At 41.0% G+C, this 25,609-nt stretch overlaps 1 protein-coding gene across 1 annotated transcript in view; it reads right to left on the bottom strand.

The window, feature by feature from the left end:
- Positions 1-25,609, bottom strand: part of TSNARE1 (t-SNARE domain containing 1) — a 484,781-nt gene that overhangs the window by 214,122 nt on the left and 245,050 nt on the right. Inside the window, exon 9 of the mRNA XM_065752794.1 lies at positions 12,810-12,974. Coding sequence (XP_065608866.1) covers positions 12,810-12,974 — 165 coding nt within the window. The remainder of the gene's footprint in view (positions 1-12,809; positions 12,975-25,609) is intronic.

Raw genomic sequence — 25,609 nt, 5'->3', positions numbered from 1 at the left:
GCCAGGGGCGATTCAGGTTTGATGTTGGAAAAACTTCTCTTAAGGAGTGGTCAAGAGCTGAAATGGGCTGCCCAAGGAGATGGTAGAGGTCTTTTCCAACCTTGGTGATTCTTCGATTCTATGAATATTTAAAAACTATTGAGTTTTGGTATTTGAGGTTTAACATTTAAGAATAAACAATGGGCTTTTACAAGTTTTATGAGACTAGAAATATCTTGTCAAGTACTAGAAACACTTTTTGGGTTGAGTGTTGAAATATTTAGTCTTCCTGGACAACTTTTTTACTGCTCATTCTTTGCTTCTTTTTTCTGCTCAAGTAATGAATTAATAAACATCTTAGGAAAGTATTGATTCCAAAAAACTCTTGGGATCTATTCCTCAAAAAGTAACAGGACTCAGAAAGAAGTGCTCAAAAAGGATGTATTTATCTGGACTAATCTCACAAGTTCAATGTAACAGTTCTTGTGGTTATCCCTATGGACTGGAAAAAAGGAAATGTCACTCCCATTTACAAGAAAGAGAGGAACAAGGACCCAGGAAACTATAGGCTGGTAAGGCTCACCTCTGTGCCTGGGAAGATCATGGAACAGATTATCCTAGAAGACATGCTAAGGCACATGAGTGATGAGCAGGTGATCTGAGACAGCCAACGTGGCTCTACCAAAGGAAGTTCGTGCTTGATCAATCCAGTGTCCTTCTATGATGGAGTGCTGACATTGGTGGACAAAGGGAAGGCGACTAATGTCATCTACCTGGACTTGTGCAAGGTCTTTGACATGGTTCCATACCACATCCTTATCTCTAAATTGGTGAGATACAGATTTGAGAGATGGACTATTTGGCGGATAAGGAACAGGTTGAAAAGCTGTCTACAGAGGGCTGTGCTGAATGACACTATGTCCAGGTGAAGGCAGGTGATGAGCAGTGACCCCTAGGGATCTGTCCTGGGACTACTGCTCTTCAGAATCTTCAGCAATGACATTGATGATATGCTCGAGTGCACCCTCAGCAAGTTTGCTGACGACACCAAGCTAAGCAGCGCAACTGACACACTAGAAGGAAGGGATGTCATCCAGAGGGGCCTCGACAAACTCGAAAGGTGAGCCCCTGTGAACCTCATGAGGTTCAACATAGCAAAGTTAAAGGTCTTGCACTTGGATTGGAGTAACCCTGGATACGTATACAGACTGGGAGAAGAGCTCCTTGAAAGTAGCCCTGTGGACAAGGACCTGGGGGTCCTTGTGGATGAAAAACTGAACATGAGCCAGCATTGTGCTCTTGCAGCTCAGAAAACTAATGGTATCCTGGGCTACATCAGAAGAGGCGTGACCAGATGGGACAGAGAGGTGATTGTTCCTCTCTATTCTGATCTCATGGGGCCCCATCTGGAGTTCTGTGTCCAGGTCTGGAGCCCCCAGTACAGGAAGGATGTGGAATTGTTGGAGAGCATCCAGAGGAGGGCCATGAAGATGGTGTGGAGCACCTCCCCTACAAAGACAGGTACAAAGACAGGCTGAGGGTACTGGGCTTGTTCAGTCTAGAGAAGAGAAGGTTGTGAGGAGACTTAATTGCAACCTTCCAGTATTTAAAAGGGGATTACAAACAGGAGAGAAATCAACTTGTTAATTGGATAGACAGTGATAAGACAAGGGGGAATGGTTTTAAGTTCACGGAGGGAAGGTTTTGACTGGATGTTGGGGGAAATACTTTACAGAGAGAGTGGTGAGGTGCTGGAACAGGCTGACCAGGGAGGCTGTGGATGCTCCATCCCTGACGGTGCTCAAGACCAGGTTCTATGGGGCCCTGGGCAATCTGGTATAGTAGCAAATCTGGAAGTTGGTGGTCCTGCTGGCGGCAGGGGGTTGGAACTTGATGATTCTTGGGTGTCCTTTCCAACCCAAGATATTCTATGATTCTATGATTCAACAGTCACAGAACCATGTTAGAATTCCACTAAATGCAGATTCACTTATGCAGGACAAGCATGTGGACACACTGCCCATTATATGCCAGAGAGCAACCCAACTGATGGGACAGGGAACCACTAGGCACAGAGTTATCCCATAAACTCCTCTTCCAGGGAGGTGCAATGATCAGTACAGATACTGTCTCACACACCAGACTTCGTAGACCTCCACTGATCTATTTGATGGGGAAAAACAGAGCGATGATACAAAGCCGGGTGGAGTGACTTACACATTAGATGGCTGTGCTGCTTTACAACAAGACCTGGAAAGAGTTGTGAGCTGATGAGCTTCAACAAGTGTAATTGTAGGGTCCTGCACCAGGTGAGGAATAACAGAAGAGGGGATGACCCACTGGAAAGAAGCTATAAAATCTCCTTTCATACAATAACAATTGAAAGAATTAAAGAATATCTAAAGAAGTTAAGCCTGCATAGTGCAGAGGACATAAAATGATAAGTCGCTGGTACCAGCCTCTAAAAGCTGACATTTGCTCAATGTTGCTAACATTGCCTGTGATGTTTAATAAAATTTCAGTGTGAATATGAGTGTATTACTGTCAAGGCAGTACCAGGCAACTTTTGGCAACAAAGGAGGGAACATGACTTTGGTCTTTCTGTGAAATGAGTATTTCGAACACCTCCTCAGTGACCCCCTTCTACTATAATCTCTGTAGGGTCTTGCTTTCACACTTGGCTCATCCTTGTCTCTCCCAGGATGCATGGGTAGAGCTTACTCCCTCTCCAGCCAGTAAGGACTGTCTTGGACCCTTCAGGGCTTTTGTCATGTGAACTTTTCCTATTCCGGAGAAAAAAATAAGAATTTTCACCAAACTGAATAGAGCAGGTAACAGCAGGTTAGCAATCGTACATCATACTTCACTTCCATAATGCTTCTTTTCCCCTTTCTGACTTAAAGTCTCACGGATATTAGTAAAGCCCTGCAGCTACCATCATGAAATGAGGAAAAAGCCTTCTTACCGCACCATTAGGTGATCTGAAGCAATGTGCAACTGCTGCAAAAAAAAATGATTTCCTGACCTAAAACAAATCAAAAAGAAAGCATGACACTCAGTCTAGGAGGGCAAGAAGTCAAACCTGCAGTAATTCTCTTGAGGTTCCTGCTAGGGGATCTTAGTTCGTTGATAAGACTATTGATCTGCATTGTTATTAATTAGGACCAGAGAGCGGACAGCTCTAACCTAATAGGTGAGAGTGGCAATTCCCCCTTGGGTAAGTAAAACACATCTTCACAAAAATAGCTATATTGATGAGATATATAACATTTGCACTGTCTGTACTAACAAAAATAGAAGCAAGATATTATCTTTATTGAGACAGCCGTCATCTGGCAACAAAACAATAGTCAAAAGTGCATTAAATGGAGGAGGAAAGTAACACATCTTTTTAACAAAGGAAATATTAACACTTCAGTGAGAGAATTTGCAGAAGCTATGTTTTCTTTCACTAGAAGCATTAGAAATTGTTCTCCAGCTCTCTACCTTATCAATGCACACTGACAGCCAATACACGAATCTTTAACTCAGCTCAGCTTCTGTGGACATATATACAGATGTGTCTGCCAAAAATTCAGGTTATTAGCAAATAATGTGTATGTTAGCACTATTTTCTCCTTCTGCAGAGAAAATGCTTTATTTGCAGTCAGTGTTAATGTCCATCAGTATTCAGCAAAGCTCTTAACATATACTTCGCTGAATCAGAGCTTTCATTGGTAGGCCCTACATGCAAACTCAGTGAAAGGAGGAGTGCACAATGAGCAGGACATACGGTGAGACTCTCTCTAATGCTGTCTTTGGATAAGACATGGGGAATCTAAGGAAAGGAAAATTATCACTAGCACATAGTAGAAGCCTCTCCAACTTAGTTAGAAGTGCTTCACAATACACAGTATCATCACAACCTTACATGTGAGACACAAGAAATATCATGGGCTATAAATAAATGCTACATATTACTAACTCCCTTCTGTCTTGTAAAGTGAGACCCTAGGTCATGCATATATCCTTGATGAAATATTGATTTCGAAAATATGTGCAAGTTTTATCATTTCCAAGAGAAGAGGTAAAAATGAGAGGGTTGGAACAGATGATCATAGAATCATAGAAGCATAGAATGGCCTGAGTTGAAAAGGACCTCAAAGATCATCTAGGTTCAACCCCCCTGCTGTGGGCAGGGTCGCCAACCACTAGACCAGGCAGCTCAGAGCCACATCCAGCCTTGCTCTGAAGGCCTCCAGGGACGGGGCATCCACAACCTCCCTGGGCAATCTGTTCTAATGCATCACCACCCCCTGAGTGAAAAATTTCCTACTTACATCTAACATGAATCTCCCCTGTCCTAGTTTAACACCATTCCTCCTTGTCCTATCACTATCAACCCATGTAAACAGTTGTTCCCACTTCTGTTTATAAGCTCCTTTCAAGTACTGGAAGGCCACAGTGATGTCTCTCCGGAGCCTTTTTTTCTCCAAGCTAAATAAGCTCAGTTCCCTCAACCTTTCCTCATAGGAGAGATGTTCCAGCACTCTGATAATCTTAGTGGCTCTCCTCTGGACCTGTTCCAAGAGCTCCATGTCCTTCTTGTCCTGGGGGCTCCAGGCCTGGACACAGTACTCCAGATGGGGCCCCACAAAAACTGAGTAGAGGGGGACAATCACCTCCTGATCTCCAGAGGTCCTTTCCAACTCCTACAATTCTGCAATTCTAGTATTAGGCACTTCAGCTGGTGTTCGTATGGAAACTGTGGTCAATTATAATTACAGTTTTAGCTAGCCATTAAGAAAATGACTAGAAAATTGTAAGTAGCCTTAGTAAAAAATGATATCTGAGCAGATAGGATAGGATGAAAGAATTCTCATTTTATATAACTGGCAATAATTCATTCAATGTCTCTTGCCGTTGTGTCTGGAGGTATTGGGATTATAGGCCAAGTAGATGTACAGCTTACAACAGTAAAAATGAGAAAACAGTGGAAATGGGAAGAGAGGGAGATAAAGAGAAAACTCTGTGAAGGTGCATGTGACTTTCATATATTTGCATTTTCAGCATGCAGCTCCAAGGAAAGGATCCAGACTGCCCGGACATTTGACACAGATTGGTTGAACACTACAAGGCTAGAAGGACTGACTAGCTACACAGACCTTGCATAGCACTTTGCTTGGAAGAAGCACTTTTGGTGTTGGAAGAAACTTCCTGTGACGTGACTGTGAAGTTCCAGTCGCATGGTGATGTGTACTGGGCTCTAGATCATGATTTAAAAGTAGATGGCATCTTTAAATAGCACTGGGAACTGCTCTGGATGGAAAAACCAACAAAGAAACAAAAAAATCCCAAAATTCAACTAGCAAACATAAGGCCATATGTGATCCTACTGGCTTTTCAGGGAAGTCCAAGAAGCAGATTTTCTTCCAGTGGTTGACTCTGGAAGACTATGTTTGCATCAGCAAATAATGCAGAAAGAGATGATATAGACAGCAGAGCAGCTGGTGTTACGGATCCAGTAGATATCCATAAAGTTTTGCTTCAGGCAAGCTCCAGACTGCTACGGACTGAATGCTGATTATTGGTCAGGATCCCTGAAGTGCTATCTTGGAGTGCAAATTTTAAAGGAGTTTCATCCAAGAGGAACTTAGTTTGTAAGCTATGAGCTCCCTATGTCATGAACTAAAACACAGAATTGAGGACAACTGTGTAATTCCCACCACGAAGTGCATTTCCCAACTGAGCCAAAATGTTTGAATAGGTGTGTTCTAAGTTAACTTGCTCCACAAAGAAGTCTGAAAATGAACTAGTATGCATTCAGTGTGGAGGTTTAAGAGAGCAGAGTCAATCAAACACCCAAACATCACTGACTGATTCAGGATAGAGCTACTGAAACTCCAGTTAATACCGTCTTCCATTTCTAACTAGCATGACTGTGGTGGTTTGGAGGCATCAGTCAATGTATGTAGGGTGTGAAGATGGCCTATGAAGCATTTTGATGTGAAGGCAAGTAATTAAGTTTCAGGTTAATGTATAAATATGGAAGCCACAACAGGACAGATAGGTAACGCAGGGAAATAGTAAGCTAAGAACATGTTTTCTGCATGAGTCTGGGATAGGATGTTTTTTGTTCACAATATTTGCTAAAGCTTCTTCACTTTTCTGAAAAAACCCAGCTGTTATTTCCACATTTCCCTAGTTTGCCCTCAGGCTTGCAGCTCCCCACAGAATTCACCCTTAATTCTTCTTATTCCTCTTCTTTCCTAAATGTCAGTGAAGACTAAAGAAAACTGCTGTGATCAAATCATCAAATCAATAGGGCTGCAGCTGTACAAAGACATGGAACTTGCCTGTTCTCAGGCACTGAAACTGAAGGTATGTGCTTCTCTGCATCCGTACTGCTAAGTGCTCTTACTGTCTGAGCGGAGTGACTGCGCCAAAACTGCTTTCTGAGAACAAATCAAGTCTCAGCCTATTGGTATTTGGGTAAGCACTGTCTCCCACAGCATCCTTATAAAAAGTTGAGGAAGTGTGGAATAGCTGAGTGGATGGTGAGGTGGGTTGAGATCTGGCTGACTGGCAGAGCTCAAAGGGTTGTGATCAGTGGCATAGAGTTCAGTTGGAGGCCTGTATTTAGTGGTGTTCCTCAGGGGTCAGTGCTGGGTCCGGTCCTGTTCAACATCTCCATCAATGACCTTGATGAGGGGATAAAGCCCACTCTCAGCAAGTGTGCTGATGATATGAAGCTGGGAGGAATGGCTGACATGCCACAAGTCTGTGCTGTTATTCAGCGAGAACTGGACAGGCTGGAGAGTTGGGCAGAAAGGAACCAGATGAGGTTTAGCAAGAGCAAGTGTAGAGTCTTGCACCTAGGGAGGAATAACTGCATGCACTGATACAGGTTGGGGGATAACCTGCTGGAGAGGAGCTCTGAGGAGAGGGACCTGGGTGTCCTGGTGGATGACAGGTTGGTCATGAGCCGGCAGTGTGCCCTGGTGGCCAAGAAGGCCAATGGGATCCTGGGGTGCATTAGAAAGAGCGTGGCCAGCATGTCAAGGGAGGTGATCCTCCCCCTCTACTCTGCCCTGGTGAGGCCTCATCTAGAGTACTGTGTCCAGTTCTGGGCTCCTCAGTACAAAAAAGACAAGGATGCCCTTGAAAGAGTTCAGCAGAGGGCACGGAACAGCTGCCGTATTAGGAAAGGCTGAGAGACCTGGGTCTGTTCAACCTTGAAAAAAGAAGACTCAGAGGGGATCTGATCCATGTCTAGAAATATCTAAGGAGTGGGAGGCAAAGGGATGAGGCTGGACTCTTCTCTGCAGTATGTGGCAATAGGACAAGGGGTAATGGCCACAAACTGAAGCATAGGAAGTTCCACACAAATGTGTATGGGAAATTCTTCACAGTGAGGGTGATGGAGCACTGGCACAGGCTGCACAGCAGGGTGGTGGAGTCTCCTTCTCTGGAGATGTTCAAGGCCCACCTGGATGCCTACCTGTGCAACTTGGGCTAGGAAGCTGCTTTGGCAGAGGGTTTGGACTATGTGATCTCTAGAGGTCCCTTCCAACCACTGCAATTCTGTGATTCTGTAAAAAAGCATGCTCAAATATTCTGTGAAGATGTAAGAGCATAACGAGTCAGTTCATAGAATTATCACGGAATAACAGAATTGTTTGAGTTCGAAGGACCCTTAAAAGCAATGTAGTCCAACTCTCCTGCAGTGGACAGGAACACCTACAGCTTAACCAGGGTGCTCAGAGTCTCATCCGTCCTGACCTTGAATGTGTCCAAAGATGGGGCATCTGTGGGTGTTCTTTGATACTGCTTAATTTACTAGTGTAGGAACCATCTAGAAATCTTTCCATCAGAGCTTGTAAACTTCAAAGTGGATCCACACATTTTGTTTGTTCAGCTTCAGTAGAGTACCACGACCCTATGTAAAATCTGCTGCTGCAGTAGGAAGGAATTAACAAAGAAGGAAGAACTGAGAAAAGAGCATCAAAATGGCTGAAAAGCAAAGGAGACTGACTTGTGAAGAGGCAGATAACTGTTAGCATTCAAGGAGTTTAAACACCAAAGGGGAAGAAGAAGAATTATTTGCAGGGTCCAATAGAGTTTTACTAGTTGTTAAGAGCTGAGAATGAGTAAGGGAACTTTAGCAAGAACAGAAGGAAGCATTTCATCAACGCTGAAGTCTGCTGGACTGTGAAATAGTCTCCCAAAATAAATGGTGGCAGTCCTACAGCTCAGGTCATTTCAAACTAGACTGGCCAAAATACTTGAGCAGAGGGAACAACTCAATATCACATCCCAGCGATGGCCACATCAACCTTAACAGGCAGCTCTCATGGTCATGACAATTATGCTTCAGAACACTGTTCTGAGAAGAGAACATTTGAAGACTTTGACTTTCATATACAGTGCTTGTCATGATAACATGTCTTTTATACATTGAATTGAAAAGTCTGTCTGAAGAGGCAATCCGAGCCTTCATAAGTCAACCTTCTGGACTATCAAAGCTGATGAAAGATAGAAAATAGCTTGCATTAAACCTTTTAAACTGCTAGCATCTGTGAGAGATCTTACTGAAAATACCCCTCAGCGAGAAATTATACGTAGTTATGAGTGAACAAGGAACATGGTTGAACTAGAAAACACTCTGGCAGACTTTGTGGAGCTTTTTTTTTTGTTTTATTTCTATTGTATTTCATCTTCTGTCTGGTTCCAAAAGTTTGCATCTATCCAGAAGCTGGCATCTATTGTCTCTCCTCAAAAACAGAAAGGAAATGAACATTAACATTTCTCAACATCAATCCAGGGGGAACAGGCTTTCCTAAAAATAAAAGCATCCCACAGCTATTGCCACGGCCTATTCAGCTCATCACTTTGCCAACAGGAGTATCAGCTAAAATGAAATTCTGTTGTTTTCTTTTGCCTTCTCCAGGATGAGAATGATGGTTATAAACTGTGAGGAGGTGTTCTCCACCTATACTCACTTCCCAAGTTACGCAAAGAGAGCATCCACTCTCATGCACTGATGACCATATATAGCTGGAGAAAACTGTCCACATTCTTCTGTTAGCCAAGTCAATGCCTGAGTTCTGCAGTAAATAAAAAAAAAAAAAATAGAAAGAAACAGAAGCTTACAGAAATACCCCAGGGATCAGGGGGAACTTTCCTGCATGTTCTGACCAAAATGAACATGTTAAAGAACTTTCTCAATTCTATCTTCGATATAGAATGACACTCTTATAGAGGCATATGACTTAAGATCAGTGCAATGAGTGCCCAGGTCATGTTTGTTGATGGCAGACTTGAACTAGTTGTTCCAAATGCTTTCTTAGCGCCCTTCAGTTGGAAAACTCTCCATGGGTATCTGTAGCTGATGGTCTTCCATCTACAAAAACCATCCATCCAACTTCTGATGATTTATCAACAAACAGTATTTCATCACCATATCTTCATTTGGCTCCTTGTATGTCTTGACCTCCTGACCTTTCACCGTCTTTGTAGTCCTCCTTTGGACACTCTCTAATAATTTTATTTCCTTATATTACAATGTCCCAAATTGCACATAGTACTTGAGGTGAGGCTGCAACAGCACAGAGAAGAGCAGGACAATCCCTTCCCTAGTCCAGTTGCAGCACTGGGCCTGATGCCCTCCAGGGTCCGACTGACCACATTAGTATTCCAGGAATGTGATGTGAGAGTGCTAAATGAAGGGAAGAAACATTGTGAAGAAGGTTCAATGACGTGATGGCTACTTGAAGGAAGTGCTGGCAGTGCTTGGTTTCTTCTCTCAATCTCTGATCACTTCTAGAGAAGCTATGTCTGTATGGGGGGGGATCACCATAATCAACTTCTTCTGAATCAATATGACACTTAGCACCTATCTTCTGTAGGTCTTTCCAGTCACCAGGCAAAGTTCCTCATTCAAGTTTTAACTCATCTCATCTCTCGCCTCAGCACAGGTGCCAGTGAAAGGGGGTTAAATCATCTATATTTGCTATGGCAGGGTTTGTGCCAATACTGAGCATTGACAATGCACATTACTGTTCAGCTCATGTATTTCTGATGGCAAATTTTACAGTGCTATATATAAAGTTGTTATGGCATCTATTATTCACTGCCAATACAGTTCAAGTTAAAATAGGTTTTATGTAACAGTTCAAAGCAATATTTTAAGAGATAACACTTGTGTCAAGGCTGCTGTGTCCTACCAGATTTTGACATTTCGAAGCAATAAAGATCTTTATCCAAAATGCAAGGTTTTGGCAAGACATCTCCCTAGCAGACTTCTCTATTTTTAATCTGCAAGCAATAGCAAAGAGTTTTATTTGAATAAAACGAACAGCCAGCTGAACTTCTGACATGGCTATTACCTTTCTATGTGGAAACTGTGAACTCTGAAAAGTGCCTCAAGAGATGTTCGTGACAGAGAACAATGGCCCATTAACCTGAACTTCCTAAGAGATTCTGGAGATGTGAAAAACACACAAGTGGGAAAGAGCCATTGGAATATTAAGAAGATTAGTATTATGGACACAATTTTTTATCTCCTCACAACTCAAGATGGGAAGGGAATTTATTTCCTCGATCCTTTAGTAACGCAAAAAAGGTTTTACATCTGTTCTTGCAAGAAGGACAAATTCAATGTCTCCCTAAGAAGAGAGAGGCCCAGCACTGGTAGCAGTATCATAAGATTCTCAGAAGTTGCATGCTAATCTGAGCATCCTAGAAGAAACACTGTTCTTGCTGTGGTCTGTGACATCTCCTGTGCTGCTTGTCCTATGTGTTTCTTGTGGTGGGCACTCAGAAAAGTACAAATTCCAGTAAGACTCAACTACTCACATAGAATACATTTTATACTATTCTGTTCCACATTCTAGTCCCCAGAGAGAACAGGAGAACAAATGCTATACATCAATTTGGTGATAAATTTAGTTCATTAGTTGGGGTGAACAGATAAGGATAATGCTTCCTTATAGTCTTCTTGGTTAGTTACTGGTTTTGAAAATATACTGGTAAAAAATAAGTTGTAAGGATGAGTCCCTTCTCTGTATACCTACCACTTCTAATTAAATCCTGAAAGTTTCAGTATGCAAGATGAGCCCTTTCAGAAAACAGAAAAACAAAACCCAGCGAAAATGATTTAAAAGTATCATCTTCTTATTCAAATACAGCTGAGGAGAGGTATGGTACAGTCCAAAAAACCCATTTCATGCTTTCTTCCTGAGGAGAAATATTTTAGCTTCATTTGAAATAATATATGTGGAATGCAGTCCTGCTTACTAGATGAACATGAATCTCAGCAAAACAAAATGGATGCAGCTATCATGGAGATAAGGAAAAACTTCAGGTAAAAGCAAAGTGCACACATTGTCAGGAAGCAGAAATCTGAAACTCACTAACTACAGAAGTTGAGTAGGTTATTCAGAGGGAAATTAGTAATTAGGCAATTTGCAGCCATTGGAAAGCATCTCCAGCAAAGTAAGGAGACATGACTATACCTCTTGATTTTACAAATATGGAGTGTCTGAGGTTGGCTTAGAGTTTGTAATTCTCCACTGTCTAACACGCAAACACTAAATGTTTTGGGGTTTGTTTTTCTGGGGAAGAAAGAGAAAATCAGTGACTACATATCCTTTTTATCCATAAAATCATTACAGAAATAGCAATGCAGCCATTCATCATGAGCATCACAGCACAGGATTATCCCAAAATGTGGATCTTTTTGCAACAAAATTCCCTGGAGATTTTACCTGGATGCACAGAAACTACCCCAGTATGGAAAGATTCACACCCCAGGATACTCAGTGTGAGGATATTTCACAATTTCATCCTTAAAAATACACAAATGTACACCTCTCAATAATCTCTATTCAGCAAACCATAACAGAGATTAAATATACACTAACCTCGACCTGCTCCTGTAAAATTATCAATTTTTTTATTTAAAGCATTAACTTGTGTAGCTATCACAGTGTGCAAACAGAGGTGAAACCCTCAGAGCACTGGTCTACAGCAGGAACATTTGTGCCCTTTTACCTCTCTTAACTCAATCACAGCTCCTGATACAGTGCAACCAAAATCCATTCTGATAAAATTAGCTCAACCCCATTAGAAGACAAAGTGTAGTCTTTAATTAAATATTCTGATTCTGAAGCCCACTTTTTTGGTTCGTCTTGAGTTTAAGCCTGTAAAAGCATACAAATTAGAAAAAAAAATTACAATGTACTAGGTTTTACTCATTTATACTTACATTTGAGTAACAAGAGTTTCCCAAAACACAAAAAGGAAAGTATAAAAAGAAAATGTGGGATGTTTAACTCATTCAGACCTCTTTTTGTTCTTTTTACCATATTATATTTATAGCACTTCCAATGAAAAAAGTGAACAAAAAATAGTGTGTCTCCTTTTACCTGTGTTAAGAACATCCGAATACTTTAATAAAGCAATAATTCTTGAAAAACTTGAGAAGTTATTTAATCTATTATTCTCTCTAATGGTAAAGATGAATAATTTCGGTCTTTCGCAGATTTGAGTCTGAAGTTTGCACACACCAGGAAAGTTGCTTCACTGCAGAACCAAGTTCAATCACCTCACTCAAGTTCAGTATCTCACTAGAGACCATTATGAAAGAGGAAAACACTAGCCAGTGAAAATTGATTACCTCTTTAAATTTTCATTATTGTTCCTGTGAATTAATAATTCTTCTGCCAATCATCTTCATTTTTAGAAAAGCATGATAATCTCTCCAGTATCTACTTTTGTCATACTGAGCAATGCAAAACACAAGACGTCTGCACTTTCAGTCTACAAGGCCATGGCATGAGGTTACTGACCTCAATCTGCTGAATGGCTTCCTCCCGCTGACGAATGGCCTCCAGATCCTCCTCTGTGATTTCTGAGAGCAAGGCTTGATCCTGACTCTGTTTTTGCCATGTGCTATCTCCTCCATTAAAGATCTTCTCATCGTCAGCTAGGTCAGAGAAGGGAGTCCTAGGGCTCTGCTCAGATGGAGGAATGAGAAGAAAGCAAAGAAAGTGTAAATCTTCTTTAGTTATATATACGTATGTCCTTCTTAAAGGATATATAATTGTGATATAATAGGCTACATAAACCACGGTGAAAAGGTGAAGAGAGTAATAGGAGTTACATGAGAGGACAGATACCAAGTCTTGAAGGAGTGCTAGGACCAGTGGAGCTGCACTTAGTGCCAGATCTATTGAGCTACATTAGACCTCCAGCATTCAGCTTGTGACAGTTCTCAGAGAACAAAAATTTTATGTGCAAATGAAAAAACACACATTTACCATATTTATTTTACTGCAGATTTTTCTGGAACGAGATACTTCCTCAGACATACATAAGTCATACAACATACATTTGTTATTTGCCTTGAAGACTTAACAATACAACCTACATCACGGAACACAACAAAAGATGCTATCTTATTTTAGGGAAAATATAAATATGGCTATAAAAATAGGAAAAACATTACAGTAATGTGATTGTACTGTCAACAGCTTGAGAATCTCACAGAATCATAGAATCACAGAATAGCATGAGTTGGAAAGGACCTCAGAGACCATCTAGTTGCAACCTACCTATCTTCGGCACAGCATCATAAGGCTTCCTCTGTAAAGTTTGTTTGCTTTTGCTTACATATCAAGATATTGATTTCTAGGTAAGCTACTGATTTCTGCCTTTGGGAACTGTGCTTGTATTTAGACCCATATTCAAAGTGCCTGTTCAAAATTCAACTGCATCTACATTGCAGGTAGAGGCAGATGTTTAGCAGGGTCTTCTCTTCCCAAACCTTAGCTTATGTCTATAGGGATGATTCAGTTTAGACTGGACTGTGAGAATGAACCAACATGAGGTTGGTATGGCCATTCAGGAGGTTAAGTTCAAGTCTTAAAGTAATATGTCCCACAAAAGACTCCAGTCCTACAATTGCACAAGTATTTCACTTCAAACAATGCACACTGTCCTTTAAGCTGGCCTTGATCTGAGCTTTGACATCAAAAGTTACACTAAAAAAGCGATCCAACTGCTTCCAACACTCTTAAGTTGAAAGAAGAAATGGCACTTGCCATAGCACATTCTTGACCTGAATATTCCCAAAGTTCCTGAAAGCTACAGAAGAAAACAAGTGCAACAGTTCAGGAGGATGCTTAGCTCTCTGAATCTGGACTGATCTGAAGCAGAAACACTGGGGCTCTTCAAGAGGTGGTGTTTGAGAAGTAAGAGCCTTTGCTTTCCTGCTGCAGCTAAGTTTTCAAAGATGTTAAATCCTTCAAATTCCCTTAAAGTGAACACAGAGCAAGGCCAATGGAGATCTTGTTAGAAGAGCACAAAAGGACTGGAAAACTGGAAGGACTGGAGTAGAAGTTGCAGCAGAAGGAATGAAACCATGTCAAATCACCCAGGCAAGAATTAGAAACTTAATCAAGCATGCATGAGGGACGAGGGAAAAACACAACTCAGGAGGGACTTTGCTTCTTGCTGCATTGCTTAGAGATTTGCAATAGAGGAACTCTGACTGAAGCACAGAGAAATAGAGTAGTATTTAACTATTACAATCATATTTAGACAAACAAGCTGGCTCGATTTTCATAGAATGACAGAATCACTAAGACTGGAAAAGATCACTAAGTCCAACCGTCAACCCATCCCCAACACAACCACTAAACCACGTTCCTCAGTGCCACATCTCTACATTTCTTGAACATCTCCAGGCACGGTGACTGCAGAACCTTCCCGGGCAGCCTTTTCCAATGCATTACCACACTTTCTGAGAATACTTTTTTTCCTGTAATACCCAACCTGAACATCCTGCTTTTTGAAGAATATTACGCACCTAGAATCACTTATTTAACTGTTTAAATCTTCTTTTGTTCCTTAAAAAAGCATGTGATCTCTGGAAATTGGCAACTAGAGAGCTTTTCCAGTTGCTTAAAAATAAGTGTTGACTAACAAAACATTATTATTAACATCAACTAGTCGCAGACAAAGGAAATGACAGAATGTGATGAAGGAAGTAGGGTAATGGAAGAGGCAGAGGCATACAGAAAAAGTTGGTTGTATATAGTCAAGTATCTTTCAAACATATAAACAGAAGATAAAAACCTCTGACATGAACATCTTACTTTGTTTCACCTTGTGCTTCCCTGGGATCTGTTATCTGCACAGAAAGAGTGTGTTATGGGAAGAAAATCATCATTTAAAACCAGTTTAAAATTTCATTTACATTTTAAAAGACATATTTTAATAGGATTCAGATACTCTAGGGGTGTATTATTCACCGATTATTATGTGCCTTGGACAGTAAGTTATCTGGCTGAGCATTTCATTGCCAAAAGTAGATATTAATGGACTCAAAAAGAAAAAAAAATACCACACCATGGGGTATTCTAGTGCTTCGTTTATAGTGACATAGGGTGTCATCGTATCTGAACCAATGGGCTAACTAGGTTATATAGAAGCAGTTACACTGTACAAGGATGTGTAGGCTAGACAGGCCCATGTGCCAGACAAGTAAAACTCTGTAGTACAACAGAACCATAGACCTGTTTGAGTTGGAAGGAATCATTCAAGTCCATCTCCCCTCATCCAACACAAGGATGCTGTGCCATGGAGTTAAATGCATGTGAATGAACACATTAATCCATGCTTTCTCGTGAAGATATACACTTCAGTGGAAGATTTCAGTTTAGCCAAGGATCGAATATTTCCCATTCTGTTCTGATGAAGGAGCACAGGAACAATAGGAGCTGAAACAATTTAATAACCAGATCTTCAGGTGTTGTTAGTATTTGTAATATCATAGTTGCATCACAAAGATGCTTGGTCTTGGCTTCTGTCAACTTATCTGTCACCCTCCCATGCTGGTCCTAGTCTCTGTAAACAACTCCAAATTAATACAGACAGAGCAATGCAAGTGATGCTGCTCAGCCATCTCTTAAAAAAGCAGGCTATTTATGTGTTTAAATAGATAATGGTCTAGACATGGATGTTTTTCTCCAAACAAAGTAGTGGCTTAAGTTAATTTCAGAGCTACTGAAGGCAATTATGTGATTTTGTATACTTAATATCTTTTGAGAAAACCAAACCACAACAGCTGAATGAACAAGTGAACTACGTGACAAGGAGATGCAGGGGGGTCCAAAATTTCCTTTCAGACAGAAAAACAGCTCCATAATAACTTTAAATATAGTCACCAGGACCTGCTAGTGGGATATGTATAGTGGCTGGCTGTGCTTCCAAATTAAAAGCGATTTTGTAGTTCCTGATGGCACAGTGCCCTTCATTTCAGTGATAAACTGAACAAATCCTGGATTTGAAAGGGCGAAGAAATCTAATTATTTTTAATACTTCTTATTGAAAACTGTGTATAACTGGGTTTATCAGGGGTTTTCTTTCCCATTCCAGTTTTTCTGTCTCTGACAAAATCTTTTATTTATAGCAAAAAGAGATGTGACAGAGGGCCTCCACACATAAAGTTCCTTTTGACAATGCACTGCGAGGGGCCATAACTCCCCATATAGGCATTTCCACATTAAATTTGATTTAGCGCCAAATTTTATGCCCTGTGAATCTGTGTGTAATTTTCTGTAGGATTTCCTTTCATAAATTGTTAATTGGATGTGTTTGAAGTTGCTCTTTTGTTGAAATTTGCCTGTGGCAGATTTTTGTCATGATGTATCTATAAAACAAACTCTGCCTTTGAAAAGAATGATAGGAGAGAAAAAAGTTGAGTTTATCTGATATGCTCAGAACTTCTTTTAAAACTAAATCCTTAGGACTGAGGGTCGCACTTTGCTGTTATTCATCATATCTGAAAAATTATGCCCTAGCACAACATATTTTCTGTTGGATAATATCTTTTCACTCGGATAAAATCATTGCTGCTTACAACTACATTTTTTTATCAGATTTATTCCACAAATGGAGAGATGTTATATGCAGCTGGTGATAGAGGAAAGGCAAAAGAGGGAAAAAAAGGCTTTATCTGGAAGGAGACAACTTCTGCAAGTATCTTCACTTCAGCAGCTGTCAAATCATTACATGACAAACTATGCACCTCCAAAGATGACCCTCTCCCAGCTCTGTGCCTATTTCACTCCCCATTTGTATATTAGAAGGGCCAAAAAGTGACACTAACATACAATTTCTTCTCTTTGTACACAGCAATTTTAAGAGCTTTATAACCTATGTCACATAAAACCGACAAGGAAGAGACTGAAATGACCTCTCTTTTGCTTCCCACAGGCTGTTTACTCCACACAGAAGCAGAAATCTAACAGGAACTCCACCTAACAGCACACTGCTCGTTCATGTCCAGCCTTTTGTCCATCAGGACCCGCACATCCTTTTCTACAGGGCTGCTCACAATGAGTTCTCCTAGTCTGTAAACATATCTGAAATTGCACAAACTCAAGTGCAACACCTTGCATTTAACCTTGCTGAATCTCCTTAGGGTATCACATGCCCCCTTTTCGAGCCTTTCCAGGCCTCTCTGGATGTCACCCCTTCCTTCTATTGTATCAACTGCACTTAACTTGGTGTCACCAGCAAACTTGCTGTGGGTACGCTCAATCCCACTGCCTATATCTTTGATAACGATGTTGAAGAGCACTGGTCCCAAGACAGACACCTGGGTGACACCAGTAGTATCCAGACTCCACCTGGACACAGATCCATTGATCACAACCCTCTGGCTGTGGTCAACCAACCAACTCTTTATCCACTGAATAGTCCAGCCTTCAAATCCATGCCACTCCAATTTAGAGAAAAGGATGTGGTGTGGGATGATGTGAAAGGCCTTGCACATGTCCCAGAAGACAACATCACCACCCTTGCTTTGTTCATTCTTCACCCTGCAAGGTCTTGCAGTTGGTCTGGGAGCTACTACACTAAGCAATTTATCTCTGTTTAAAACTGTCCCAGGAAAGGTTCTTTGTCCTTCCAGTCTCCAGAAGCTCTGTCTACCTTCTAACAGGGATAAGGCCAGCTCAAGCAATACAAACACACCTCCCCCAACTCCTGCAAACTAACACATCTCCTTGGGTAACATTTTGACTCACTTTCACACAAAATGCAAATGCAGAGTCATTTATCTTCTGCTTTATGGTATGCATAGACATATAAATAGCAAGGCTGGACTTTATGAGGATCTCCTATTCTAACTAGCATCCAGGCTTTGAGATTCACATTTTATTGCATGTAGAAAAATGAGGCCAGAGTGCCTGCATTAAAGATCAATAAAACACTTTACATGGAGGACCACTGTGCAGAACACTGCCATAGTTACGCTTCTTGCTTGTGCCTGATCTCTTTTTAGTAGCATGCTGGCATTGCAAGCTGTCCAGGACAAAAATGGCAGGGAGCAGCCAGTGCAGCCTGCCTACCCACAATATACAGCTAGGTTAAGAAGACAGATAAATTGGATTAGATAATCTTTCTCAAACCACCCTTCCAAACAACTCACCCTGCAGCCTCAATGAGATTTAGAGCTGTTTCTCACCAAGCAAAAGCCCAAAGCAATTACAGGTAGAAAGGCCTCAGGCATGCACAGAACAAGCAGTCTGGGACTTCTAAATCTTTTTTAGAGGAGTGAAATAGTGCTATTACAACTTTGCATTATCTTTCACACAGAAGATCGCAGTAGTGATTGGCAACCTGAGCTCTGTTATCTTTGGAGAGGAACTTCCCACAAGAACAAGGGAAGAAATGCAATCACAAATTACCCATTGCTCACTCTCCCTTTTCACCCAAACACTAGGCACGCTTAAAACTATCTGTTTCAGATCCTAAACAAAGACAATTTTCAGTGGGACATTTTCCATCTTTCCTGCATGCATCACTAACACAAGCAAATACTAAAATACACTCAGCAATTTCTTCAAGTTATGGAAATGTGATTACCCTGCACCAATGTAGAATGAGAAAAAAACAGCATGGGGAAATTAGCATAATGGGAAGGGTTGAAGTGCATTTTTATTTAAATTAACTAGAATGTCTCATGTTTTGCTCTCTTCACTCCTGATCAAGTTGTTTACTTTTGAGCGATGTGGACCTGAAATTGAGTATGATAAACACCATTTCTACCAGCTTCCTCTTGCTGGAGTCTGCAAGAAATTACTCGTTTTAAGGAAAATGTGGGAACCAAAATTATTTTTGCTGATTTGCTTTTCAGCATTTATAAATTTAATCACTCAAGACTCTGCAGTCATGAAGTCTAAGAAAATCCATTTAGTTTCCTGGAACTAGAAGAGAGTTACTAACAGAGTACCTAGTTCATACCTCCTACTGTTTCTTTCTTCTTCATTTTTCCTTCAAGACTTTATTACTGCACAAAATTCATTTTGAGCAATTCTGACCTCAGCTCCTAGGGCTGCTCTAGTTCAGAGCCGATCTTACTGTACTCTGGGTTGGAAAATTAAATGATGTGTCTGTGGCAGACGAAGAAAAGGAAAATAAGCCAGGAGCCTGAGGTTTAGCTCTCTGATATCCAAAATGCTTTTCAGAAGAGCAGCATATTTTAACCTACAGGTGAAGACCAAATGTAGTATGAATGACCTTCCTTCCAGCCCCAGGTGATGGGGCTGACACTGAGCACAACCCCATAGAGAGCACTAGCTTCCACGGCAAACTTATCTCAAGGGCTACATTCTGATATGCATTTTTTGCCCAGCATAATTCTTACAGTTTTCTTATCATTGACAGAAGGGGGCAGTTTGTCCTCTTCCTGTTTCCACACCTTCTCCTTTCTTTCCCTTAACTTGAGAATTTTACCTTCCATGCAAATACGTGGGTCACCTCAAAAGTAATGCCTCCTGTTTATCTCCAACTACAACAGGTAACTAAGAGCACAACTGGACTACTTGTTAGTGAAAATTCTAAGCTATAAAACAATGTTTTCCAACAAAGTTACCACCATAAGCTATTTATTTTTGCCAGTGATGAACAAGAGCCTGCATGCCATGCTTGTAAAATCTGCACCAGTGGAAGTGACTCACTGTTTCATATGAAGGTGTCGTTGCTGGGAAAATGTTGCCCATGTAGTCCATCTTTCATCAGTCTGAACAGATGGAAATCTGAAGGTGCCAAATATGGACTACACAGTGGGTGTGGTACGACAGTCCAGCCAAGACTGGCAATGTGCTCCATGGTCTTCAAACTGTTAAGAGGCCAGTGTTGCAAGATAAAAGTTGTGTTCTCCTCTGGCCTCACTCTAGAAGGGTGAACCTTCAGCTCAGTCAGTATCATGATGTAGCTAGTGGTCAGAGTTGATAGTCTGTCCAGGGTTCCAGGAAATCCAGAAGGATCACCACTTTCCTATCCCAAAACACTGCACATTACTTTACCCTCTAAGGGCTCCAATGGAAATTCACGTCACCATGGACTGTCCTTTTGACTCCTACTCATAGGTGTGACACCGTGTAACGTCATCAGTAATCATAGAATCATTTCAGTTGACAAGGACAATTACAGGTCACCTAGTCCAATTCTTCTGCAATGAAAAGCTACAGCTACTTCAGGTTGCTCATAGCCCCGTCCAGCCTGACCACAAATGTCTCCAAGGATGGGCATCCACCACCTCTCTCAGTAGCCTTTCCCAGTGCCTCACCACTCTTATTGTAAAAAAAAACTTCCTTATATCCAATCTAAATCTCCACTTAGTTTGAAACTCTTGTTCTGTCACGACAGACCCTGATAAAGAGTCTGTCCCCTTTTTTCTAATAGCCCCTCTGCACTGTACTAACATCCACTGCTTGGTCTCCATAGATGTTCAGCAATCCTTGATAAATTTCAATGGGTGCAGTTTTTACTGCACGGAGTCATTCAATTCCATATCTTTACTTCATATGCACTTCCATAGAATAGCTTAGCTTGGAGAGTACCTTAAAAATCATCTAGACCCAACCCACCTGCCATGGGCAGGGTTGCCAACCACCAAATCAGACTGCCCAGGATTCCACCCAACCTTGCCTTGAAAGCCTCCAGCGATAGGGCATGTGTATGTCAGACATCATTTTGTCATGCTGAGAAAGCTGGGGCTCTTCACCCTGGAGAAGAGGAGGCCCCAGGAGGACCTTATAGCATCCTTCCAGTACCTGAAGGAGGCCTACAGGAAAGCTGTGGAGGGACTTTTTTTAGAAGGGCATGCAGCAACAGGACAAGAGGAAATGGTTTCAAACTGGGAAAGAGTAGATTTAGGAAGGTATTTTTAATCATGAGAGTACTGAGACACTGGAATAAGTTACCCAGAGAGGTTGTGAATGCCTCCTCCCTTGAAGCCTTCGAGGCCAGGCTGGATGGGGCTTCGAGCAACCTGGCCTGGAGGGAGGTGTCCCCACCTACAGCAGGGCATTGGAACTAGATGATCTTAAAGGTCCCTTCTAACACAAATCATTCTCTGATTCTAGGACAATAAAACACGTGGCATTACTTTCAGAGTAGCCCTCACTGATAGTCCCATAGCAATGTGAATACAATGAAAGCAACAGTGTAAAGAGGTATAATTTTCTCATCTCAGTCATCTAAGAGCCTTTTCTTACACACCCATTACCATGAATGACTAGTCTGAACACAAATACCTAAACTCATCCTTCCCAAAGCCAACTACCTGTACTGTTGGCATCTTCAGGTGGCATCTCAGTATATAAGAAGCAAGCAGATAAAATACTCCTTTAGGACTGTCAAGATGGAGAGCATTCACCTATATTTTTACAGCATCACATCACATTTCTAAAGCTATTCCTGCCCTTTCCTAGCTGTCTGAATTACATTCTCGTAACTCTCTGGCTCTGCACAGCTCTGCTGCTGGCACTGTTTTGGCTGGCACTGCTTGCTGAGAGCTGCACTGTACATCATCCCTGGATCCTGATGCTAGGCAGAAAACTCCCCTGCTTTCAGTTCCCTTGCTGAATATCTGAAGCACTCAGCATTTGTGTAAATGGACTGTGCTTGCAAGAGCTCACAGACATCACGGCTGTCTAGAAAGGATGGTGTTGTTTTTTACCTAACGTGTGTACCATACAGCTGGTGAGCAGGTTCCTGCTAGAAAGGCAAACTAGGAGGCAAATGAGTCACTGGCTCACTCATTAACACCCATCTAAGGACAAAAAAAAAAAACAACAACAAGTGAGAAGCCTTTTCCTAGGTTCATATTGAGGCAAGAGCCAAATTCAGTTTAGTTTCCTGAGGCAGAAGAGACAATCTCTAGCATGGGCACTGTGCCACCCAGTAGTGAGAAGTGAGGGAAATATCAAGTATGTCTTTTTCTTTCAAGTAATCCACTGCTTTTCTCTTACAAGGAACATATAAAAATGGGTGCATTTACTGAATCCTAATAGCTGCTATGCCGAACGGAGCAGTTGGATTTGCATGGCAGTGACAAAACCAGAGTATATTTTTATGCCATACGCTCCAGATGAAAGCCAACCCCATCAATTCTCATCTCCTTCTCTGTTCTTTCTAGAGTTCTCAGCCATCTTTTCTCAGAAACACAACTGATTCCCACAAAACAAACTTCTGACAGCAACCTTTTAATCTCTTCTCACCACTGACATTTTCCAGAGTTTCAGTGGACTGAAGGAAATGTTCACAGCCTCAGAAAAACTCCTATTCAGTGACTGCTCTGCAAAACACCTGCCAGTTTCACAGCCCTGGCACTATCTGCATTCACAACACTGCAGCCTCTGCCCAAAAGCCTGATGTAAAGTTACCACAGAGGCAGCTTCTCATTGCCCATGAATGGCTTTGCAGAGCATCCACTGGGGTAGGTGGTCAGCGAGTGGAATGGGAAGACAAGGCAAAGCTTCTTTATAACAGTGAAGTTTATCTCTGTAGACGAGAAGGAGAAAAACTTGGGACTGAGTTTGCAGCAGCAGGATGGGACAAGGCTTCTTCACTCAACCACAGCTTCTGGTACCACCCACGGAAGAACCCCAGCTCAAATTATGCCAGCATTACTGCAAGCAAGATGCTGCAGCATAGAAAAGGCTGTCTCATGGACAACAGTACTGCCTCTGCAGGCAAACATAACCTATTTTCACTCACAGCCTTTTCTCAGCAGCCTTCTTCAGTTGGGAATTATTATACACCAGATTTCACCATTAGGAAAAATGAGTTATCAAGGCTTCAACAGTCTGCCTTTTGCTGCAAATGGTGTTCAATCCTTTGATCATCTGAGTTGGAAGGGATCTTCAAAGGTCACCTAATCCAACTCCCCTGCAATGAAAGGGGACATCTACATCTGGATCAGGGTGCTCAGAGCCCCAGACAGCCTGACCTTGAATGTCTCCAAGGATGGGGCATCCACCAAGCCTCTGGGCAAACTGTGCTTATTGAGGTCAGAGAGTTCAACAAGAAGGTGTCTTTGACAGACCATACCCCCATGCACAGCAGTCATGAGAGAAGAGGGAACAAAATTCACACTTCTCTCATGCCATAAAAACTTTTTTTTTTTTTAATTTGCACAAAAATTTGCTGCAGTAAAGCCTACTGATCCACATGTGATTACAGGATTGTTAGGTATTACAGTAATACTATACACAAAAAAAAGTAACTGTTTTTCCTCAGAACATTTTTATTTTTAATTAAAATACAAGCAGAGGTAATAAAAATGCTTAAAAGATAAAAACTGAAAGACAATCACGGTGAAAACACAGGCAACAACTGAATCAAAATGAAAATACTGTAAGTCTGATTTAGGACTACCTGGTAGTATCACTGTAGAACAGATAATCCAAAAAGGACTTTAGAAAGACCAAACAACTTTGTTCTAGAGTTACCTGCTGTTTTCTGTGTGCTACAATCAAGCATTGTGTATGGGGCAAGTTCCTTGGTCTCTTTTAAGAGACAAGGCTGCTGAAAATAAGAAGGGGGTATGTACAGTCTAATATTTATTGTCTCATCTTGCTGCCTACCAAACATTTTTATTTTGCTTTCCTTCTACACGTGGTATGTTCCAGTTCATGGGACACAATCATCCCACTGGCAATACTAGAAGCAAATGAAGATACTTCAAAATTTGCATTTGATTCTAGAAGTTGTATTCTTTAGTGTATAATCACGACAGAGAACTACACAGCAGAGCATGTTTAGAAAAGGAATTTGGCAATGAAAAAGCCTGGCATTTGTTCCTTAAGAAATATATTTTAGTGAAATAAGCAAAATATTTTCAACTAAATTGGCTAAATGGTTGCTACTTACTGATCCAAAAGCACTCCCATGACAATCTTTAAACACCAGTGGGGACTCTTTCACTGGCCATTCCTCCTACCTGTCCCAGATACATGATGCAAGAGCAGATGAGTCTGATTCTTTCCCTGTCAGCAGTAGTCCCTGATTCACCCACTCTAATCTTCTAGACTGTACTTAATCTCAAAAAAAAAGGTAAGTTAAACTTAAGGGAATTAAATGTTTGCTCTTTTTTTGATGTGTTATGAGACAGCAAGAAGCCACATGAAACTGAGGACACTGCATTACTGGAAACATTTAACAACAAGCCAACTCACAATGGAGGATGTAAATTTGAGTATCAAGAAAAACGAAGAAGGGCAACTTGAGTTACAAGACAAATAAGAAGTCATGATATTTGCTGGTTTAAAAAAAACAAAGGAACAGAATCAAGAAAAATATACCCTTACACAGGAATATCAATGAAGTTATTGCAAATTTAGACAATGTCTCAAGAAAGAGAAATTAAAAATTTTTAGTACCTTTAGTCATAAGTGCACCTGCAAAATGAAAATGGGAAGTATGAACACTGCTCAAGAAAATAAAATATTCTTTTGAATTACCTTTTCCAAGGAAAATTAAATAGGAATTCTGCACTTTGCTAATTTATCCTGTATGAGTTCTTTAACAGGCAAGACAGCTAATTCAACTTTCCCAGTACAGAAAAATAATAGGAAGTGCCAGCAGAGGAATTCAATGCAAGTCAGCTTTATTATCCTCATGTGCTTCATGCTGTCTCTGTGATATACGTTTACAGGGATGCTAACCTTTCTTAAGCTCCATCGTTCAGTCCTATACCACACAATTAGCATATGGGCTACATGAAGACTTTCATGAGGACTGAAAACCTACCTAAAATGTTTGCAAAATAAAACATTCAGGGAAAGGATTAAGATAAAAAATGCTCCAAGGTTTTCATCTCAGTGCCTTCAGAATGCAACATAACAAAACTGCCACAAGTGTGCAGATTTTTCCAGTGAACATCAGGACGTCTGAACTCCTTCAAAGGCAAGAGAGGCCAGAGACAAATATTCAGATAACTTCTTCAATTTTATTGGAACATAATTAATATTTATTTTACTTTTGTTTTAGCTGTACTATTCTCTTTCAAAACTGATGGGGGCATTAACCATCAACACAACTGCTCTTCATTAGCTTTACCACTCAACCTATATGTTTCTTTTCTAACATCAGGCCATTCTGAATTCAATCACTGAACTTGGTGAATAATTCACCAAGATTTAATCTGCATTTTCACCTTGAAAGTATTTATAGACTCTAACAACATCTCTTTTGATACTCTCTTCTACACTACTTAATTCATTTCCCTCATTTTCTCTTCTGATGCTTTATAGTCTATGGCTCATGTTATTTTACTTGCCCTGTTTGT

The sequence above is a fragment of the Cyrtonyx montezumae genome, unplaced genomic scaffold (assembly GCF_038088225.1).
Source record: "Cyrtonyx montezumae isolate F1298 unplaced genomic scaffold, pur_monq_1.0 scaffold_8, whole genome shotgun sequence".
NCBI classification, from domain to species: Eukaryota; Metazoa; Chordata; class Aves; order Galliformes; family Odontophoridae; genus Cyrtonyx; species Cyrtonyx montezumae.
Note: the sequence above shows the minus strand (reverse complement) of the source record. Positions and strands in the feature narration are given on the sequence as shown.